At 44.1% G+C, this 21,922-nt stretch overlaps 1 protein-coding gene across 2 annotated transcripts in view; it reads right to left on the bottom strand.

The window, feature by feature from the left end:
* Positions 1 to 3,150: 3,150 nt before the first annotated feature.
* The window catches only part of LOC139391627 (autotaxin-like), a 35,497-nt gene continuing 16,725 nt past the window's right edge, over positions 3,151 to 21,922 (bottom strand). For both annotated transcript variants that reach the window (XM_071139007.1, XM_071139006.1), the window contains 2 exons: positions 8,501 to 8,654; positions 3,151 to 4,939 (listed from right to left, as the gene is read on the bottom strand). In XM_071139007.1, the coding sequence (XP_070995108.1) occupies positions 4,769 to 4,939; positions 8,501 to 8,654 (325 nt within the window). In that variant the 3' untranslated portion in view covers positions 3,151 to 4,768. The remainder of the gene's footprint in view (positions 4,940 to 8,500; positions 8,655 to 21,922) is intronic.

Genomic DNA, 21,922 nt, shown 5'->3' on the forward strand with positions numbered 1-21,922 from the left:
GAAATGCTTCTTACGAAGACACTCCTTCGTTGCCCGGGCGGTGTGTTTGGGATCATTGTCATGCTGAAAGACCCAGCCACGTTTCATATTCAATGCCCTTGCTGATGGAAGGAGGTTTTCACTCAAAATCTCACGATACATGACCCCATTCATTCTTTCCTTTACACGGATCAGTCGTCCTGGTCCCTTTGCAGAAAAACAGCCCCAAAGCATGATGTTTCCACCCCCATGCTTCACAGTAGGTATGGTGTTCTTTGGATGCAACTCAGCATTCTTTGTCCTCCAAACATGACGAGTTGAGTTTTTACCAAAAAGTTATATTTTGGTTTCATCTGACCATATGACATTCTCCCAATCTTCTTCTGGATCATCCAAATGCTCTCTAGCAAACTTCAGACGGGCCTGGACATGTACTGGCTTAAGCAGGTCATTCACTAGGTCCCCCCGTGTGGTTCTGGGATTTTTGCTCACCGTTCTTGTGATCATTTTGACCACACGGGGTGAGATCTTGCGTGGAGCCCTAGATCGAGGGAGAAATCTTGCTTGTTTGTAGTTGACCAAATAATTATTTCCACTATAATTTGCAAATAAATTCATAAAAAATCCTACAATGTGATTTTCTGGATTTTTTTCCCTCATTTTGTCTGTCATAGTTGAAGTGTACCTATGATGAAAATTACAGGCCTCTCTCATCTTTTTAAGTGGGAGAACTTGCACAATTGGTGGCTGACTAAATACTTTTTTGCCCCACGGTATATACTTTATTTAACCAGGTAGGCCAGTTGAGAACAAGTTCTCATTTACAACTGCGACCTGGCCAAGATAAAGCAAAGCAGTTCGACAAATACAACAATACAGAGTTACACATGGGATAAACAAACGTACAGTCAATAACACAATAGAAAAATCTGTATACAGTGTGTGCAAAGGAAGTAAGGAGGTAAGGCAATAAATAGGCCAATAGTGGCGGGGGTAATTACAATTGAGCAATTTACACTGGAATTATATTTGTGCAGATGAGGATGTGCAAGTAGAAATACTGGTGTGCAAAAGAGCAGAAATACAAAAATAAATATGGGGATGAGGTTGTTGGTTGGATGGGATATTTACAGATGGGCTGTTGATAAGAAAATTATGTTCTCAGGGTACATAACCCAATTTAATTATATTACTCTTAGTCTGAAAACCAGAATTTGTAAGATCCTGGTCAAATGTTTCAGGGCGGAATTTTCGAATCATTCAGTTAACAGATAATTCTCAACTAACAGCTGTGTACAGCTGCAGCGATCAGTAAGCTGCTCTGACAGCTGACGCTTAAAGTTAGTGAGGGAGATATGTCTCCAACTTCAGTGATTTTTGCAATTCGTTCTAGTCATAGGCAGCAGAGAACTGGAAGGAAAGGCAGCCAAAGGGGGTGTTGGCTTTGGGGATGACCAGTGAAATATACCTGCTGGAGCGCGTGCTACGGGTGGGTGTTGCTATGGTGAACAGTGAGCTGAGATAAGGGGGAGCTTTACCTAGCAAATACTTATAGGTGACCTGGAGCCATTGGGTTTGGCTACGAATATGTAGTGAGGACCAGCCAACGAGAGCATACAGGTTGCAGTGGAGGGTAGTATATGGGGCTTTGGTGACAAAACAGATGACACTGTGATAGACCGCATCCAATTTGCTGAGTAGAGTGTTGGAGGCTACTTTGTAAATGACATCGCCGAAGTCAAGGATCGGTAGGATAGTGAGTTTTACGATGGGTATGTTTGACAGCATGAGTGAAGGATGCTTTGTTTGCGAAATAGGAAGCTGATTCTAGATTTAACTTTGGATTGGAGATGCTTAACGTGAGTCTAGAAGGAGTTTACAGTCTAGCCAGACACCTAGGTATGTATAGTTTTCCACATATTCTAAGTCAGAACCGTCCAGAGTAGTGATGCTAGTCGGGCAGGCAGGTGCGGGCAGCGATCGGTTGAAGAGCATGCATTTGGTTTTACTAGCATTTAAGAGCAGTTGGAGGCCATGGAAGGAGTGTTGTATGGCATTGAAGCTCGTCTGAAGGTTAATTAACACAGTGTCCAAAGAGGGGCCAGAAGTATACAGAATGGTATCGTCTGCGTAGAGGTGGATCAGAGAATCACCAACAGCAAGATCGACATCATTGATGTACACAGAGAAGAAAGTCGGCCCGAGAATTGAACCCTGTGGCAGCCCCATAGAGACTGCTAGAGGTCCAGACAACAGGCCCTCCGATTTGACAACCAAGGCTGTTGAGTCTGCCGATAAGAATACGGTGATTGACAGAGTCAAAAACCTTGGCCAGTTCAATGAAGACGGCTGCACAGTATTATATTTTATCGATGGCGGTTATGATATTGTTTTGGACCATGACCAGCTCGGAAACCAGATTGCATAGCGAAGAAGGTACGATGGGATTCGAAATGATCTGTGATCTGTTTGGTCATTTGGCTTTCGAAGACTTTAGAAAGGCAGGGCAGGATGAATATAGGTCTGTAACAGTTTGGGTCTAGAGTGTCTCCCCCTTTGAAGAGGGGGGTGACCGCGGCCCTGACTCCCTGACTGTTTGTAGCATTTTGTGGAAGACAACCCAGACATTATCGGACGGGCCTGAGTGCTTTATACAATAAAAAGGGCCACACTTTGACATCCGGCGAACTAGTGTCGATATCATCCACAAATTAATTTATGAACCAGGACTACCACGATTTACTGGCACCAAATACAAAGCCTAACGGCTCTTTGAAGGAAATCAACACTTCCACTGAAGGAGGGAACGGCGCTTCGTACATTATCTGGACTTTGCAAAGCCAGTCATCGAAATCTGAAATAACAACCACCCAGATGTTAGTGGGTAGCTTGCACAATCGTTTCTCATGGATAAACAGCCAATTATAAACAGCCCTGAATACTAATTACATTGGTAACCAGTTTATAATAGCAATAAAGCACGAGGGGGTGTGGTATATTAGCCATATACCACACCCCCAGGGTTCAAATATTGACTAGATGGTGCTCTCAAATGTCTCTATACATAACATAAGTTCTGAACTATTTTTGGCGTGCCAGGCTTCCTACTGTATAACCAGTTATTTTAATTTCATGGTTATTGAAACAAAAATGACTCAAATGCTCATCTGCAACATTTTAAGAATTTATTCTGATCAGAACCTTGCCACATGTTAATAATACACCATTTAGAAGGTAAAAACATAACCAGACACCATCAACATAACATCTGAGGCCATCAATGGAGGTTGTATTAAGTGACATGAAAATTTTTGTTAATTGTGCTGAATCTGTAGGACTTTCAAGGAGTCAAGTGTTCTGCAAGCAGGGCCGTTATCAGTAGTAGATTTAGTACAGTACGCTCAAAGCCAAACAGCCAAACACTGCACTTGACTCCACTGTCATAAACATCATATACCAGTTGCTAAAGTTACGTTATAACACAGTTATAACAGCACTTTTAACACCCATAATACCAATGCACACCACTAGCCTGTTAGCTAACCTGAACAACACTTTATGTCACCAATAAAGTATTACAGAAAATTGTCATTGGTGTCTCGACTGTTTTTAACATTTGCTATGTCATCCTTATGTAAACCTTATGTAAGTGTAGGAGGTGGCAATAAAGTCTTCACACCAATTACAAAGACACGTCAGGCTATAGTAGATCATCACTCTGCAGTATTAATAGATATGACCAGTGGTGTAAAGTACTTGTGTAAAAATACTTCAAATTACTACTTAAGTCGTTTTTTGGGGTACCTGTGCTTTAATTCACTATTAATATTTTTGACAACTTTTACTCTTTCTTCACTACAATCCTAAAGAAAATAATGTACTTTTTTACTCCATATATTTTCCCTGACACCCAAAAGTACTGGTTGCATTTTGAATACTTAGCAGGACAGGAAAATGGTCAAATTCACGCACTTATCAAGAGAACGTCCCTGGTCCTCCCTACTGCCTCTGATCTGGCGTACTCACTAATCATACATGCTTCATTTGTAAATGATGTCTGAGTGTTGGTGTACCCCAAGAAAATGGTGCCATCTGGTTTGCTTAATATAAAGAATTTGAAATTATTTATACTTTTACTTTTGATATTTAAGTATATTTTAACAATTATTTAAAACCAAATACTTTTAGACTTTTACTCAAGTAGTATTTCACTAGGGGACTTTCAATTTTCTATTAAAGATAACTTTACTTTTACTCAAGTATGACAATTGGGTACTTTTTCCACCACTGGATATGACATCATCTTCCTGCAACCGAAAGCTTCCATTAACCTAATCCAACCCATTCCTCCACTTCCCCAAACAAACACTTAATTCACAACACAACACTTTCTCTCAAACCATACACAACAAAATTCTAACTCCACTCCTATTTCGAACACGAGCTCTCTGGATTAGTGTGACGAAGTGGCAGCATTATTATCCTCTACATAATAAATATGACAAATACTATAAAAAATATACACCTAAGGATCCGACATGTACTGGGGAGAGAGAAAGAGAAAGAGAGAGACCCCACTGAGCACACATGGTTTGAATCAAAGTTGTTTTTCACGTCATTTCAATGAAATTACATTGAACCAACGTGTAATAGACGTTGAATTTACATCTGTGCCCAGTGGGACAAAGAGGGGAGAGACAAAGAGTGGAAGTGAAACACAGTATGAAATTTGAGAAGAAAGAGAAAACGATACAGAGATACAGTGAGAGTGAGTTTGTGTGTGTCTGTTTTAGGTGTCACTCTCGAAGGTGTGCAGGTAGGTCTTGAGGGAGAGGGTCTGGGTGTAGTTCAGGGTGGTGGAGCGGTACATGTCCAGCCCTGTGAGGATCTCCACGTCTCTGACCCGCGCTGTGTGCAGCTTCAGCAGCTCCTCCACCCACTGCGACTCGTCCTCTGAGCTCTGCAGGACCACCATAAGACGAGGTGAACATATTTTGTATGTGTGTTACGTATAAATCATATGTAATTTGGGCATTATCAGCTAGCTCATTCAATCTCTGTATTATTTATAGAAAGCATTTCAAAAGACTACACACAGCGTTACAAGGTCATCAATATTGATAGAGCGGAAATTACAATGACGTTACCAGAAAAAAACAGAACTGCACTCATAGGAAACCCACTATATGACTGTCACAAGTAGGGCTGTTGCAGTGACGGTATTATCACCACACCGGCGGGTCACGAGTCATGAAGGCAGTCAAATTCCACATGACCGTTTAGTCATGGTAATTAGGCTTCTCCAAGCTCTGATGCTGCTGCTGGTCATTAGTAGCCTACTAAACTTGCTAACTGTCTGGTACTCAGCACTCTATTGTCCCTGTAATCACTCTGACATCAATGCAAATGTCTTCGAAAATTTAATCAAACACTTCATGGGAGCCCATGAGCTCATGTTGTGCAACTTTTCTATAGGCTATACAATTGCGGGAGAAAACAGAGTGATGGCCGCAAAATAAAAGAGGAGGATCTCATCAGCATTCTATAGGCTAGGCCTACTCTATTTATTTCTCAACTTTCCTAATATTAAGCATATTACTTCTATTTACAACAGGAGTATAGCCTACCTGATTGGCATGAAAATAAACCACAGGGAAAAGCGTCCTTTTTACTATTTAAGTGCATATTTTAAATAAAAGATTTGCCGCTGCCCCTGTTTTGATACAGGTGCAAGATAATGGTCCATTCTAAATCAATACAAATGTCACACATATATTATTTAGTATATGTAAAGACAGGATTCAATCAAGAATAGTCTGATTGGTGACAATATTAGCCTATCACTTGTGAATTATGTATTATCACTTGTGAATGATGCAATGGCCTTTTTAAAAACGTTTTTCCTATCATAGTGGTAGTCTACACCTCATGTAGCCCAGCCCATAGGCCTATATGATGTAATAAGATTAGTAGCACAACTAAAGTGGCCAAATAACTTCTTAAAATTAAGCACATGAATCCGCTTTACAAGGGGTGTAGAGCCTAACTGGCATATATAAGCAGTACGTGAGTTTCAAGTTTGGAGAAGATACATTTCACCATAAAAACCTTTATAATTAAAGCATTACATGCATATTTTCATTTGCAGTCACTTTTGATAATGGTGTTTTCTGCTAATGGAACATTCACGCTTACAGCCTACTACCATGTGCACATTGCTGCGCTTATAATGTGAATAAAATAGCCTAATAGTTTACCAACATTTTACGCTACACTTTCTGATCTGTTGTATCAGCCACATTGCATAAAAAAGTGTTTTGATGCTAGTGGTTCTATTAATTTGGGATCTATCACATTCCACAACTGTCCCAGACTATGTTTGGAACATTCATTTCTCACACAGAATAGGTTGACTTTTGTACTAGGGGGCATAGTAGATTGACATAGGCTAGTGCTTTTGCTGTTCGTTAGGCCTACTCATCTTGTTGGTAAATGTGGACAGTTCTTCCAATATCTTCAATATGCACCTTGGAATTGGATAAGGACGTGCGCAGTTGCGTCCCAGATGTGTCTGTCTTCACTTGTAGCCTGTGAGAAAGACCCGTTCACGTGATGGAGAGCAATGCGAGTGAAAGACGCTTCGGATTGCGCAGCACACTCAGGGAGAAGGGCACAATGCAGCACCACTGACATCGTGGGATGAGTGGTCATGGTCATGTAGCCTCAGACGATTAATTACAGTACGTTCAGTAAAAGTTACAGACCGATAAGTGGTCATGGTCATGTAGCCTCAGACGAGCAATTACAGTAAGTTCAGTACATAATCCATCAATTACAGTAAGTATAAAAAATATAAAGGATGATTATTCTTCCGATACACACTGGCAAATGGATGGATTAGGTATTGTCAACAGGGTTGTTGTCTCTAGTGTGTGTGTGGGCTGGTTAACACTGGGATACAGTGATTAAAGTTAACGGTATAACTAATACAATAATTGGCTTATGGAAGCACTTCTCTAAGCGAGAGAAAGGTATATTATATATTTCTATATAAGCTATTTATGCTATATTTTATATTCTTGATCCTAATGATATAGACCTAGGTGTAAAACAGCTGTGATAGAGCAATGACTCTGGAATAAAAAACATCATGTGTAGGGTGGAGAGAGGGTTGGTTTTACAGGTTTACTCACTCCGGATTGTCAGTACTGCATGTGTTCTTGGCTGTCGTGCCGTGGCTGTGTCGGAATCCATTGTGAGTTTGAACTTGAGTATGCCTTCCCATAAGAGAGTGCCCGGTGTTGGCTTGCAGTTGCCTCTGGCACAGCCATTGTATGATACAACAGGATATAAGTTCTTGCCTAAGACACATTTTTACTGGCAGTCATTAGCGGCCGTTAGAATCTACGTTCCTTGTTCCTTTTACTGTCGGAATATAACATGATATAATGAAGACTCCATGAAATATGTCTTGCATGTAATGGACATAAAAAAGGACTGGTCTTGCGATATATTTATGTTGTTTTCTCTTTTAATTTTTTTTTTTTTAACGAACAACTGTATCCAATGAACTGAGCAGGCTAGGCGGACATGCTTATAGCCTGCTAGGACTTTCAAATATGAGCATTCATGTATATAGATTATAACTTCTAATTTCCGACTAATTGAAAATGATTTTTTTTATAAAGTATCGCCCCATCTTAAACAAGCCATACAAAGCTGGTTACAATTTCAGTTTTATCCTCCAGAAATGAAAGAACAAATATTACCACAAATGCTATGGTTAAACTCAAATATATTGATTAATAAAAAAAACATTCTTTATGGAAGAAATGTTTAAAAATTATATTTATTAATGATATAATGAATAGAAATGGAGGAGTTATGTCACATATGCAGTTATTGAAAATATATGGAATTTCTGCTCAATCCAAACTTACAACCAACTGATTGCAGCACTACCACAAGTGGAAAAGGCAGAAGGAAGGGAACTTGTTTGCCTGCCATATATTAAAGATACAAATTGGCTGAAAGGAACTGGCATAAATAGAAAAATATACCAGTTTCACCCGAGGACAGAAATGTTGACAGCTGCGCCATACAGCTTGCAAAGTAAATGGGCGGAGATTTTTGATGTACCAATTCCATGGCACATGGTTTATGAACTGGTACAAAAAAATACACTTGACTCAACAATGAGTTTTTCTATTTAAATGATTCTATCAAATTCTTGCCACCAACAGAATGCAATATATATGGGGCATACAACAATCTCAAGTTTGTAGATTTTGTTGCGAAGAGACAGAATCAATAGATCACTTATTCTGGTATTGCCCCTATTTAGTTTGTTTCTGGTCACAGGTTCAGAAATGGTTAAAAAATCACAACATCACAACAACAAAATTAACCTTACAAATAGCAGTGTTGGGCGATCTGGAAAGCCATAGCCATTTCTTGAGTAGGCTTCTTCAAGCAGAGAGACAGCCATAGACATAGTGCCCCCATGTGGTGAGAGAATTACCTTGCAGCTCTCGTCGTTGTCTGAGCGGTGGGGTAGGAGGAAGGAGAAGACGTTGAGGGGGCCGTCACACACCCCGGCCGTCTGGTTGACATCCTGACAGCTGGTGATCACTACATAGTAGTGTGTAGGGACTGGAGCCGAGACTGCGGCGTATCTGGGGGTCATATGTGGGCCACAGTCATAAGTAGTCACGTTAATGAAGATACAGGCAAGCACACACACACACACGCACACACACACACACACATGGAAGGGTGGCAGGTAGCCTAGTTGTTAAGAGCATTGGGTAACCGAAAGGTTGCTGGTTCAATTCCCTGAGTCAGCAAGGTGGAAAAATCTGCCGTTCATGAACAAAGCAAATAACCCGCAACAAGAACTGCTAAAGTGTTCATTTAGGCAGCTCTTTGCAACTCTCTGATTCAACGGGAGACACATTTCGATTGAATGCACTGAGTTGTGCGAATGACTAGTTATTACCCTTTTCTTTTACACAGAAAGACGCACTATTGCAGACACAAAAACAAACATGATCAGAGGAACCTGACCTGGTAGGTCTTAGTTTTTTTTTTATAGCTTTGCTACCATTTTCACAAATATGTGGTGAATTTTCTAAATCTTAGAACAAAACTCCAAATTGGTAACACTTGTAACACAGCCAGTTTTACATCCAACACTTTTTTTTTTATTGTGCATTAATTTTGTTTGTAGACATCTTTCACCACACAGCCATTGATCCAAAATGTTTACTGTGAAATATAATGAGTACATTGGTTTAATCACAAAAACATAACGATATCTTTGCAATTTAGTAATTTTAACAAAGTTAATCCAATAGAAAAACATGTAAGATACATGTTCCAAAATGGCCCTTTAAATGCAGTATGCTACAGTACTGTAAACTACAGTACATTACACTGTTTTCACATTAGCAGTATACTTGCACTACCCATAAAAATGTACTGATCATCAAATGTCCATAATTTCTATCCCATGTGTGATCAAAGGTGTGATCATTGAAGACATCTTTCACAATGTAATGAATTGAAAGAAATGAAAGAAAAAAAACGTAATATTTAGCAGCACTAGTTTGCATCAAGCCTGTCTGGAGTATTTGGCCATAAGTTGTCATCGAAATCACAGTAAATATCCTCATTGTTCATGCAGCTGCGGAAAAACCTTGCGAATCCATGCCTGACATACTGTAGGTCTGGATTGAAATCATTGCATGCCTCATCCATGGCCTTCCACCTGTATTGTAATCGTGTATTGTATTTTACAGTATTGTATTGTACTTCTGTATTGTAGTGATCGTGTACGTGGTTCTGTTCATAAGAGCATGGGTCAAGCAACTAGAGTTTTGTGTTTGATTCCCACTGTGGTCACATACCAAAATGTATGGACTGTTGTCACTTTGGATATAAGTGTGTGCTATATAAATGGCATATATTATGGTATTACAGTACTGTATAGGCCAATGCAATTTTAGTAAGCAGTGTGAACCCCCCCCCCCATCATCAAAAATATCCCAGCAACTTCATTTTGGATACAGTGCCTTCAGAAAGTATTCCAAGCCCCTTGATTTATTACACAAGTTATTTACTTTATTCCCACGCTTTGAACCTCGCGATTTATACAATGACGCCGCTAATTTATGGATTTTTCCCGCTTTCACAAGATTCATGCCGCCAAAAAACTGAGCACCGTCACATTATGTGACGTAAATCGAGCGCGCTCAAACTTCCCATCATTCTGATTACGGTAGTCATTTTGTCACCCTCATCATGGCAAAGACACAGAGAAATGCATATGATGCAGCTTTCAAGTTGAAGGCGATCGATCTGGCTGTTGGAAAAGGAAATAGAGCTGGTGCACGGGAGCTTGGCCTTGGAAACAGCAGCGTGAGGAACTGACTCAGTGCAAAAAGACAACAAAAACTTTCAGAGGGAAGAAAAGCAGATGGCCCAAAGTATTTGCAGCCACTCGACATCAGTGTAAATCGTGCATTTAAGGTGGCGCTCCGTGTTCAGTGGGAGGCTTGGATGACAAGTAGGGAGAAACCCTTCACTAAAACGGGCCGCATGCGAAGAGCAACTTATGGTCAAGTCTGCCAGTGGGTCCTGACAGCGTGGAGCATTGTCAAAAAATCCACTATCATCAACGGGTTTCGAAAGGCTGGACTGCTGCATGTTGAAGAGGGCAGCATGAGCTCAGCGGGGAATTTGCCTCCGGATGAAAGTGAAGAGGCGACAATGAAAACGATCCTCATCGGATGAAGCAATTCTGAGGCTATTCAACTCCGACACCGAAGGAGATCACTTCAGTGGTTTCAGTGCACAGGAGGAGGAAGATAGTGACCAATGACTTTCTTGGTAGGCTACTGTTTATTGCTATTTTTTTTGTTTTTGTTACAAGCCGTGTTTCGTTTAAATGCCTATTTATTTCTGTAACAAGCCGTGTTTCGTTTAAAAGCCTATTTATTTATGTTACAAGCCGTGTTTCGTTTAAAGGCTGTGTAAAGTTCATTTGTTTCAATGTACCGGTAGGCACCTGCGGCTTATAGACATGTACGGCTTATTTATGTACAAAATACATGTTTTTTTAATAATTCAGTGGGTGCGCTTATATTCAGGTGCACTTAATAGTCTAGAAATTACGGTACTTTCATGATTGTTTGGTGGCTACTAATAGGTCTGCAAGCTACTGGTAGCTCGCAATCGACCTGTTGGAGACCCTTGATTAATTATGTATTTCGGGCTCCTGAGTGGCACAGTGGTCTGAGGCACTGCATCTCAGTGTTGCTACAGACCCTGGTTTGATTCCAGGCTGTATCACAACTGGCCGTGATTGGGAGTCCCACAGGGCGGTGCACAATTTGCTCCGCATCGTCCGGATTAGGGTTTGGCCGGGGTACGCTGTCATTGTAAATAAGAATTTGTTATTAATTGACTTGCCTAGTTATATAAAAGTTAAATAAAAATTATTTAAAAAACAAACAAATGAATCCAGATTACTCCATTGGAACAGCCATAACCATATGAACATAAAAATACAATAACACAAAACAAGATCCCCTTTGAGGCATCTTACAAACCTGAGTGAAAGGGCAACATCTTGACCTGTCACTAAGGCTGGGAATTGCCAGTGTCCTCACAACATGATATTATCACGATACTTAGGTGCCAATATTATCTGTATTGCGATTCTCACAATACTATATGAACCCTCACCCATAAAAGGATTGATTTCTGACATCAGCGGTACCAACCTTAACTACGCCATTAGAGGAAAAACAGTAGAAATCGCGACAAATGCTCTCCAAAATCAACCATCGGGCGCAGGCCTTGTAAAGGGTCTCTCCAGTTTAGCCCTGATGTTTTGCCATCCGAGATTGGCATCGGTCCAATACTGCAGTGCACAGCTGAAGCACGAGCAGGAAACGGTAGACATAAAGGGAAAGGTGGAGAGAACCGGGAAACTAATGACAAAAGCAGAAAAGGGAAATATTATGCTAGCTATAGAACTGCGGTTGAAAACTGAACAATTAAATGCAATTGCAAAAACGTATGATGATGATCGAGCACAAACTCTTCAGCAAAATCGTCTTCTACAGGAACAAAATCGTCTTCTACAGGAACAACTCGATTTAGCCAAAACTAAATAGGACGATGTCCAAGCCAAAACTAGATTAATCTGACGAGTTATCTACAAACAGTACCGTTTTGTTGAACGGTACTCAAAGTAACAATGTTCTACTCCAAATGCTGCAGACCAAAGACGATTAGTTAATGAACACAATGACTAAGTTGGATGACAAATCAGCATAACTCATTAAAGTCGCTGACCAAATGAATGATGAGAGAACTCAGGTGATGAAGATGGAAATATTGATTTCTAAGGAATTGGGGGAAATCTCATCACTGAATCTCTCGCTACTTACTCAAGACCTCTATCTGCAAACAATGACAGATAAGTATGAGACCGAAGGGAGCAAGTGCTACACTCACGTGTCCAAAATCTGCAATGAAGCAGAATAGGTACCATCTGGAGGAATTCCAGAATGGTCACACACTACAGCTTGACTACCCAACCAAGCAACCGGAGCCCAGTACTCAAAGGAGTGAAGACCATAGAAGGTTTCAGACTTTACCTCCCTCATGTGTCCCCCAGTCTTCTCCTCTTGGAATTTCGGCACTGAGTAATATGGCACATCTTTGCCAACAAAGCCAAAGCTTGGCTTCTCCTCTTTTTTCATCCCCACAGGATGAGGCCAACCCTCTTCGCCCACTTGGCGCGGAATGCCTTGACAAACTCGTCCAAAATTTTCCCACCTCGTTCCAGGTCAGCCAAACGACACAGAGAAATTCCTAGCTGACATAGAGGACGCATTGGATGGCTACCCGAATGCTACGGGTTATAACAGGCTTTACCAGTTGAAGCGAACGTTGAATAGACACATGACGAAGTTCATTAGTCTACAACAACAACAAATGCTAGATGACTACGCTAAACTTGCCACAGCTTTGAAATTAGAATTCAGTGGTTCTGCGACTCACAAACACAATAGCTCACTGGCTAACACTGTCAAATAAGCTCAGAATGAACACCCACAAGCTTACTATTATAGGCTTCATTCAGCTTACTTTGGCCTACTCACTGAAACAGGAATGGAAGAGCTGTTACCATTCAAACAAACGCAACGCTAAGAGCCCTGACCAGGAGCACTAAATCCAGTTAGAGGGTAAATTATCAGGTATTGGAGTGTTGAGAAATGACGCACAACAACGGTTTCTACCATGAAACCATGACTCCAATAACCACCTCGGTCAAAATAACTGTACAGTACGTCGCCATCGAAATGACTACCACTACAATCGACCTTTTTGGTACGTAACTGCACCCAACCCACACAAAGTGTCAGAGCACAAGGGTAACAAAGAGTTAAAGGACAATCAAAACATAGACCAATGTCCTCTAGAAGTTCCGCTACGTGAAGAACTAAAGTGAGAAAATTTGGAGAAAAGGCTGAAAGATAAGTCACAAGGACTAGACGGGGAATTGCCGGACACCAGGTCCGCAGGAATTAACACCCTTAGCAAGGACGTTAAAAATCAAATTTCTCCCACTCTCACATGAGACCCTATCCATGGCCTGCTCGCTCAAGAAACAAGCCCACAGGCTTTGTCTATAGACTCTGATACAAAGGCTGCAAAGAAAAAGGTCTAAAGCTTTGCTAAAGCCAAGCCCACTCAAAATCCGAAAAGTCGATCTCCTTTCACCTTGAACTAAAATGGCAAATCATGTCGTTGCAGACGACCACTCCACTTTGTGGGGAATATGTCCACTAATAGCCACTCTAAACGGCCATACGTGGAAACAGTCCTGGAGGACTGCTTAACTTGTCATGTGCTAATTGATTCGGACACGACAATATCGCTCATCTCTCAAACATTGTTCAATGATCTCAAAATGGCTTTGAAGCCAACTAAACGTGGGTTAAAAGCGGAACGATGCGACACTACACTTCGAGGTTTCACTCAGACTACCTCGCCTCTCACATTGAGAATCATGCTGAAGCTACACTTCTAGGACGTATTGCTTGTTCGCTTGTATGTGACCATCCTCAAATTTGAACCCTGCTACTAGGAGCTGACTTGATGGAAAACCAACCATGGTCACAGGTCACAGTATCTTCTCCACTGCAATGCAGTCATCCACGAGGGGTGTCTGTCGAAAGCACCCCTTGGGAAAAAGACCTCGAAACCTCTTGGTGCAGAATCCGATCCAAGTGGATATTACGATAGCTCAACACATTCAAATAGCAAACTTGATTGACCATTATTTTCATGATTTTGAGCCAGCAGTCTCTGTGAATGAGCAACTTCCCTTCTCCTTGAAGTCATGCAATACTGTGGTTGAGATGAACTTCTCTTGCCCTACGGACACTTCCGCAAGCACTGCGGCCGTCTCAGCAGGAAAAGCATACAGTGGGGCAAAAAAGTATTTAGTCAGCCACCAATTGTGCAAGTTCTCCCACTTAAAAAGATAAGAGAGGCCTGTAATTTTCATCATAGGTACACTTCAACTATGACAGACAAAATGAGATTTTTTTTCTCCAGAAAATCACATTGTAGGACAAGCTTTTTTCCGGATGCTCCAAACAATCGGAAAGGGGATTCATCAGAGATAATGACTTTACCCCAGTCTTCAGATGTCCAATCCCTATACCTTTTGCAGAATATCAGTCTGTCCCTGATGTTTTTCCTGGAGAGAAGTGGCTTCTTTGCTGCCCTTCTTGACACCAGGCATCCTCCAAAAGTCTTCGCCTCACTGTGTGTGCAGATGCACACACACCTGCCTGCTGCCATTCCTGAGCAAGCTCTGATCCCGCAGCTGAATCAACTTTAGGAGACGGTCCTGGCGCTTACTGGACTTTCTTGGGTGCCCTGAAGCCTTCTTCACAACAATTGAACCGCTTTCCTTGAAGTTCTTGATGAGCCGATAAATGGTTGATTTAGGTGCAATCTTACTGGCAGCAATATCCTTGCCTGTGAAGCCCTTTTTGTACAAAGCAATGATGACGGCATGTGTATCCTTGCAGGTAACCATGGATGACAGAGGAAGAACAATAATTCCAAGCACCACCCTCCTTTTGAAGCTTCCAGTCTGTTACTCGAACTCAATCAGCATGACAGAGTGATCTCCAGCCTTGTCCTCGTCAACACTAACACCTGTGTTAACGACAGAATCACTGACATGATGTCAGCTGGTCCTTTTGTGGCAGGGCTGAAATGCAGTGGAAATGTTTTTGGGGGGATTCAGTTCATTTGCATGGCAAAGAGGGACTTTGCAATTAATTGCAATTCATCTGATCACTCTTCATAACATTCTGGATTATATGCAAATTGCCATCATGTCACGCCCTGACCTAAGAGAGCCTGTTTATTTCTCTATTTGGTTAGGTCAGGGTGTGATTTGGGTGGGCATTCTAGTTTTCTATTTCTTTGTTGGCCGGGTATGGTTCCCAATCAGAGGCAGCTGTCTATCGTTGTCTCTGACTGGAAATCATACTTGGGCAGCCTGTTTTCCATCTGAGTTTGTGGGATCTTGTTTGTGTGTAGTTGCTTTCTGCACTGCATATAGCTTTACTTTCGTTTTGCATTTATTTGGTTTTTGGTGTCATTTAAAATAAAGAAAAATTTTCACTTTCCACGCTGCGCTTTGGTCTCATTCCGACAACGGACGTAACAGAAGATCCCACCACCAAGTGACCAAGCAGCGTGCCCTGGAGTGGAGGACATCATGGACCTGGGAGGAGGTAATGGCAGGGAACAAGACCCTGCCATGGAAGCAGGCGGAAGCAGAAAGAGAGGAACGGTGAAGAGATCAGGAATCTTGGACACGACGCAAGAACGAGAGGCAGCCCCCCCCAAAAAAAATTTGGGGGCACACGGAGTGGTCGGCGGAGCCGAGGGTTGAACCAGAGCCAGTCAGGAAGTCGAGTGAGGAGCTCAACGCAAGATTCCGGAGAGAGGTGCTGGCGTTGAGAGCGCTGCAGAGCGGGCGTGCTGAGGAGCGTGACACCAGTTCGGTGTTATGTGCACCGGTTTCACGCATCTGGCCTCCGATGTGCCTCACCAGTCCGGTGCGACCTGTGTCTCCTCCGTGCACTCGCCCTGGGGTGTGTATCGCCATTCAGGCACCATGTTATGCGGTTCTACGCACCGTGTCTCCAGTGCGCCTTCACAGCCCAGTGCGTCCTGTGCCAGCACCCCACACTTGCCCTGAGGTGCGTGTCATCAGCCCGGTGCCACCTGTACGGGTCCCACCCATCAGGCCTCCAGTACGCCTCCACAGTCCAGAGCTTCCGGCGACATTTCCCAGTCCAGAGCTTCTGGCGACGTTTCACAGTCCGGAACCTCCAACGATGGTCAAAAGTCCAGAACCTCCTGAGACGGTCCACAGTCCGGAACCTCTTGAGGCGGTCCACGGTTCGGAGTCCTCGGCGACGATCCACGGTCCGGTTCCTCCGGCAATGATCCACTGTCCGGAGTCCCCAGCGATGATCTACGGTCCGGAGTCCCCGGCAACGATCCATGGTCCGGAGCCTCCGGCGACGATCCACGGTCCGGAGCCCCCGGCGACGATCATCAGTCCGGTTCCTCCTGCGACGATCCACGGTCCAGTTCCTCCGGCAACTATCCATGGTCCGGTTCCACGGAAGCGGAGCGATCAGCAAGCGGAGCGGGGTCTACGCCCCGAACCGGAGCCGCCACCGAGGCTAGATGCCCACCCGGATCCTCGCTCATAGAGTCAGGTTTTGGGGGCGGGGGGGGGGGGGGGGGGGAATATTGTCACGCCCTCACCTTAGAGAGACTGTTTATTTCTCTATTTGGTTAGGTCAGCGTGTGATTTGGGTGGGCATTCTAGTTGTTTTCTATTTCTTTGTTGGCCGGGTATGGTTCCCAATCAGAGGCAGCTGTCTATCGTTGTCTCTGATTGGGAATCATACTTAGGCAACCTGTTTTCCACCTGAGTTTGTGGGATCTTGTTTGTGTGGAGTTGCTTTCTGCACTGCATATAGCTTTACGTTCGTTGTATATTTTGTTGTTTTTTCATTTAAAATAAAAGTATATTGTACGCCTACCACGCTGCACCTTGGTCTCCTTCTAACCACTGATGTAACACATCATACAAACTGAGGCATCAGACTTTGTGAAAATGTATATTTGTGTCATTCTCAAAATGTTTGGCCACGATTGTACACTTCTCAATTTTGGGGTTTGCTTCTGAATATATGATAAAATAAGAAACTATTTGTGAGAAGATGATGTTAGCCTTCTAAATGAGAGTATGGTTTTTTATATAAAGTTATAACTAGTCAGTGACCACACACCGTGAGCACAGACATTTACATCAGCATCATGGAACGCCCCCTTTTCTACTCCAGAATAAAATGGCTTGTGACAAAATGTACATTTAGTCAAGATAACAGGGTCCCCACGTTGAAATGGCTACTACTTTAGACCAAAACGCCGGGTGATGCTGGTGTGTGAAGTGGTTTAAACTACAACTCTACAAAAGCACAATACCGGAGAACATGGAGATCATCCCCACGCTGAAATGGTAAAGAAATCTACAAACTAAAGACAGATTATTCAGGCTGCAGCTGTTTAAATACTTTAGTCTGGTAAATGCATCCGATTTAAGAACATTTTCGAATGGTATTCTGACGTATCCTCTCTAACAACCTACAACCACGAAAGATCTTGGGACTTCTGGGGAACGCAACCAGAGACTCTCTGATGAACTATTATCTAGCAGACGGACCGGCGATCACAGAAAGGGACAACAAAGGCATACACTCGCAAATATGTAAATTGATATTTATTTTCTAATGAGCGGCTGTTCATGTTCCAAGTATTAGCATTTACATGAGTGTAGTTATGAACTGTAATACAGTGGGTCCACTCCGAGTTTCCCGCTCTTGAGCTGTCCCCACCCTTTTCCTTTGTCTACCAAGCCGTCATATCAGTTTCGTCCACTAGGGACTTTTCCATGTGTCATGTTAGTACCCATTGTATAACTAATTGTGTGTGTGTTTATGTAATTTTGGGATTGATTAGTTAGTTAGGAAATAAATAATAAAGCCAATTTGTATATCACTGATTCATGATTTGATGCTAGGGTTCGTGCAAATATCCAAGGTGTAACGGTTCTCCTCTTGTGAAGTAAAGGCGGACCAAAGCGCAGCGTGGTGGTTGTTCATTGTATTTATTGACGAAACTATACATGAACAAACTAACGAAAACAAAACAAGAAACGTGAGAACTCAAAACAGCCCTGTCTGGTGCAAAACACAAAAACAGGAACAATCACCCACAAACAAACAGTGAAACCCAGGCTACCTAAGTATGATTCTCAATCAGAGACAACTAATGACACCTGCCTCTGATTGAGAACCATACTAGGCCGAAAACATAGAACTGACCCAAAACATAGAAAAACAAACATAGACTGCCCACCCAACTCACGCCCTGACCATACTAAATAAATACAAAAACAAAGGAAATAGAGGTCAGAACGTGACAGTACCCCCCCCCAAAGGTGCGGACTCCGGCCGCAAAACCTTGACCTATAGGGGAGGGTCTGGGTGGGCGTCTGTCCGCGGTGGCGGCTCTGGCGCGGGACGCGGACCCCACTTCGCCATTGTCTTAGTCCGCCGTATTGTCCGCCTCCGTGGCTTACTCCCCATGCCCACCCCTCTCAATGACCCCACTGGACAGAGGGGCTGCTTGGGACAGAGGGGCAGCTCGGGACAGAGGTGAAGCAGCAGCTCGGGACAGAGGGGCAGCTGCTCGGGACAGAGGGGCAGCTGCTCGGGACAGAGGGGCAGCTGCTCGGGACATAGGGGCAGCTGCTCCGGGCGGAGGGGCTCTAGCGGCCCCTGGCTGACTGGCGGCCCCTGGCTGACTTGCGGCACTGGCGGCCCCTGGTTGACTGGCGGCGCTGGCGGCCCCTGGCTGACGGGCGGCATTGGCGGCTCCTGGCAGACGGGCGGCACTGGCGGCGCTGGGCAGACGGGCGGCGCTGGCGGCGCTGGGCAGACGGGCGGCGCTGGCGGCGCTGGGCAGACGGGAAGCTCCGGCAGAGGCGCCGGACAGGCGGGAGGCTCCGGCAGAGGCGCCGGACAGGCGGGAGGCTCCGGCAGAGGCGCCGGACAGGCGGGAGGCTCCGGCAGAGGCGCCGTACAGGCGGGAGGCTCCGGCAGAGGCGCCGGACAGGCGGGAGGCTCCGGCAGAGGCGCCGGACAGACGGGAGACTCCGGCAGCGCTGGAGAGGAGGAAGGCTCTGGTAGCGCCGGAGAGGCGGGAGACTCCGGCAGCGCTGGAGAGGAAGGCTCTGGTAGCGCCGGAGAGGCGGGAGACTCCGGCAGCGCTGGAGAGGAGGAAGGCTCTGGACGGATGGGCCGGAGAGACAGCCTGGTACGGGGAGCTGCCACCGGAGGGCTGGTGTGTGGAGGTGGTGACGGATAGACCGGGCCGTGCAGGCGCACTGGAGCTCTTGAGCACCGAGCCTGCCCAACCTTACCCGGTTGAATGGTCCCGGTCGCCCTGCCAGTGCGGCGAGGTGGAATAGCCCGCACTGGGCTATGCAGGCGAACCGGGGACACCGTGCGCAAGGCTGGTGCCATGTAAGCCGGCCCAAGGAGACGCACTGGAGACCAGATGCGTAGAGCCGGCTTCATGGCACTTGGCTCGATGCCCACTCTAGCCCGGCCGATACACGGAGCTGGAATGTACCGCACCGGGCTGTGCACCCGCACTGGGGACACCGTGCGCTCCACAGCATAACACGGTGCCTGCCCGGTCTCTCTAGCCCCCCGGTAACCACAGGAAGTTGGCTCAGGTCTCCTACCTGGCGTAGCCATACTCCCTGTTAGCCCCCCCCCAAGAAATTTTTGGGGCTGACTCCCGGGCTTCCATCCACGACGCCGCGCTGCCTCCTCATACCAGCGCCTCTCCGCTTTCGCCGCCTCCCGTTCTTCCTTGGGGCGGCGATATTCTCCTGGCTGAGCCCAAGGTCCTTTACCGTCTAATTCGTCCTCCCATGTCCAATCCTCCTCGCGCTGCTCCTGCTGCTGCTTTCTCCTTTGCCCATTACCACACCGCTTGGTCCTGTTGTGGTGGGTGATTCTGTAACGGTTCTCCTCTTGTGAAGTAAAGGCGGACCAAAGCGCAGCGTGGTGGTTGTTCATTGTATTTATTGACGAAACTATACATGAACAAACTAACGAAAACAAAACAAGAAACGTGAGAACTCAAAACAGCCCTGTCTGGTGCAAAACACAAAAACAGGAACAATCACCCACAAACAAACAGTGAAACCCAGGCTACCTAAGTATGATTCTCAATCAGAGACAACTAATGACACCTGCCTCTGATTGAGAACCATACTAGGCCGAAAACATAGAACTGACCCAAAACATAGAAAAACAAACATAGACTGCCCACCCAACTCACGCCCTGACCATACTAAATAAATACAAAAACAAAGGAAATAGAGGTCAGAACGTGACACAAGGGTTTGCGATGTTCAGAAATTAGCCTGATGAGGTAACAATACATTAACAGAAGACTAATTGATAAGATAATAAAATATCTGAAGCGTTATATTCAGGAAATTAAAAAAAACATTTTCCCGTGATATTACAGTAATGACAGCAAACGCTAAAACCCACCAAGAAGAAGAAGAGACTTGCTTAGGCCAAGAAACACGAGCAATTGAAATTGGACCGGTGGAAATCTGTGCTTTGGTCTGATGAGTCAAAATTTGAGATTTTTAGTTCCAACCGCCATGTCTTTGTGAGATGCAGAGTAGATGAACGGATGATCTCCGCATGTGTGGTTCCCACCATGAAGCATGGAGGAGGAGTTGTGACGGTGTGGGGGTGCTTTGCTGGTGACACTGTCAGTTATTTATTTAGAATTCAAGGCACACTTAACCAGCATGGCTACCACAGCATTCTGCAGCAATACACCATCCCATCTGGTTTTCACTTAGTGGGACTATCATTTGTTTTTCAACAGGAAAATGACCCAACACACCTCAAGGCTGTGTAAGGGCCATTTGACCAAGAAGGAGAGTGATGGAGGGCTGACATCAGATGACCTGGCCACCACAATCACCTGACCTCAACCCAATTGAGATGGTTTTGGGATGATTTGGTTGAGAGAATGCCAAGAGTGTGCAAAGCTGTCATCAAGGGAAAGGGTGACTTTATTAAATATTTGTATTTATTTAACCAGGCAAGTCAGTTAAGAACAAATTCTTATTTACAATGACAGCCTAGGAAAAGTGGGCTGATTACCTTGTTCAGGGGTAGAATGACAGATTTTTACCTTGTCAGCTCAGGGACTCGATCTAGCAACCTTTCGGTTACTGGTCCAATGCTCTAACCACTAGGCAACCTGCCACCCCAAATACTTTGAAGAATTTTAACACTACATGATTCTATATTTGTTATTTTATAGTTACTATTTCTAAAATGTAGAAATGGTAAAAATAAAGAAAAACCCTTGAATGAGTAGGTGTGTCCAAACGTTTGACTGGTACTGTTAATAAAGTGTCATTTTGGGATGTAAACTCAAAATTGAATACATTTCAACTCTATATCTGACATGGTACAGGTGTCTTCTTTTTTTAAGCCCATAGCCATGTGTGTGAGGTGTATACTTTTGTTTCAAAGAATCACTCTGTGTGACCATGATTTAGCTCACTGCAGTAAAGTGAATCTACTGTAGATGTTTGACTGCCGACATTTTTCATGGGATTCAACATGTAAAATCGGTATGCACTCGGTTCGCAAATTACGTTCAGAGGTGCTAAGTGCTCTCGGCCAGCAAACGCTATTGTTCTGAGCTC

The sequence above is a fragment of the Oncorhynchus clarkii genome, chromosome 32, assembly GCF_045791955.1.
Source record: "Oncorhynchus clarkii lewisi isolate Uvic-CL-2024 chromosome 32, UVic_Ocla_1.0, whole genome shotgun sequence".
In the NCBI taxonomy this organism is placed as follows: domain Eukaryota; kingdom Metazoa; phylum Chordata; class Actinopteri; order Salmoniformes; family Salmonidae; genus Oncorhynchus; species Oncorhynchus clarkii.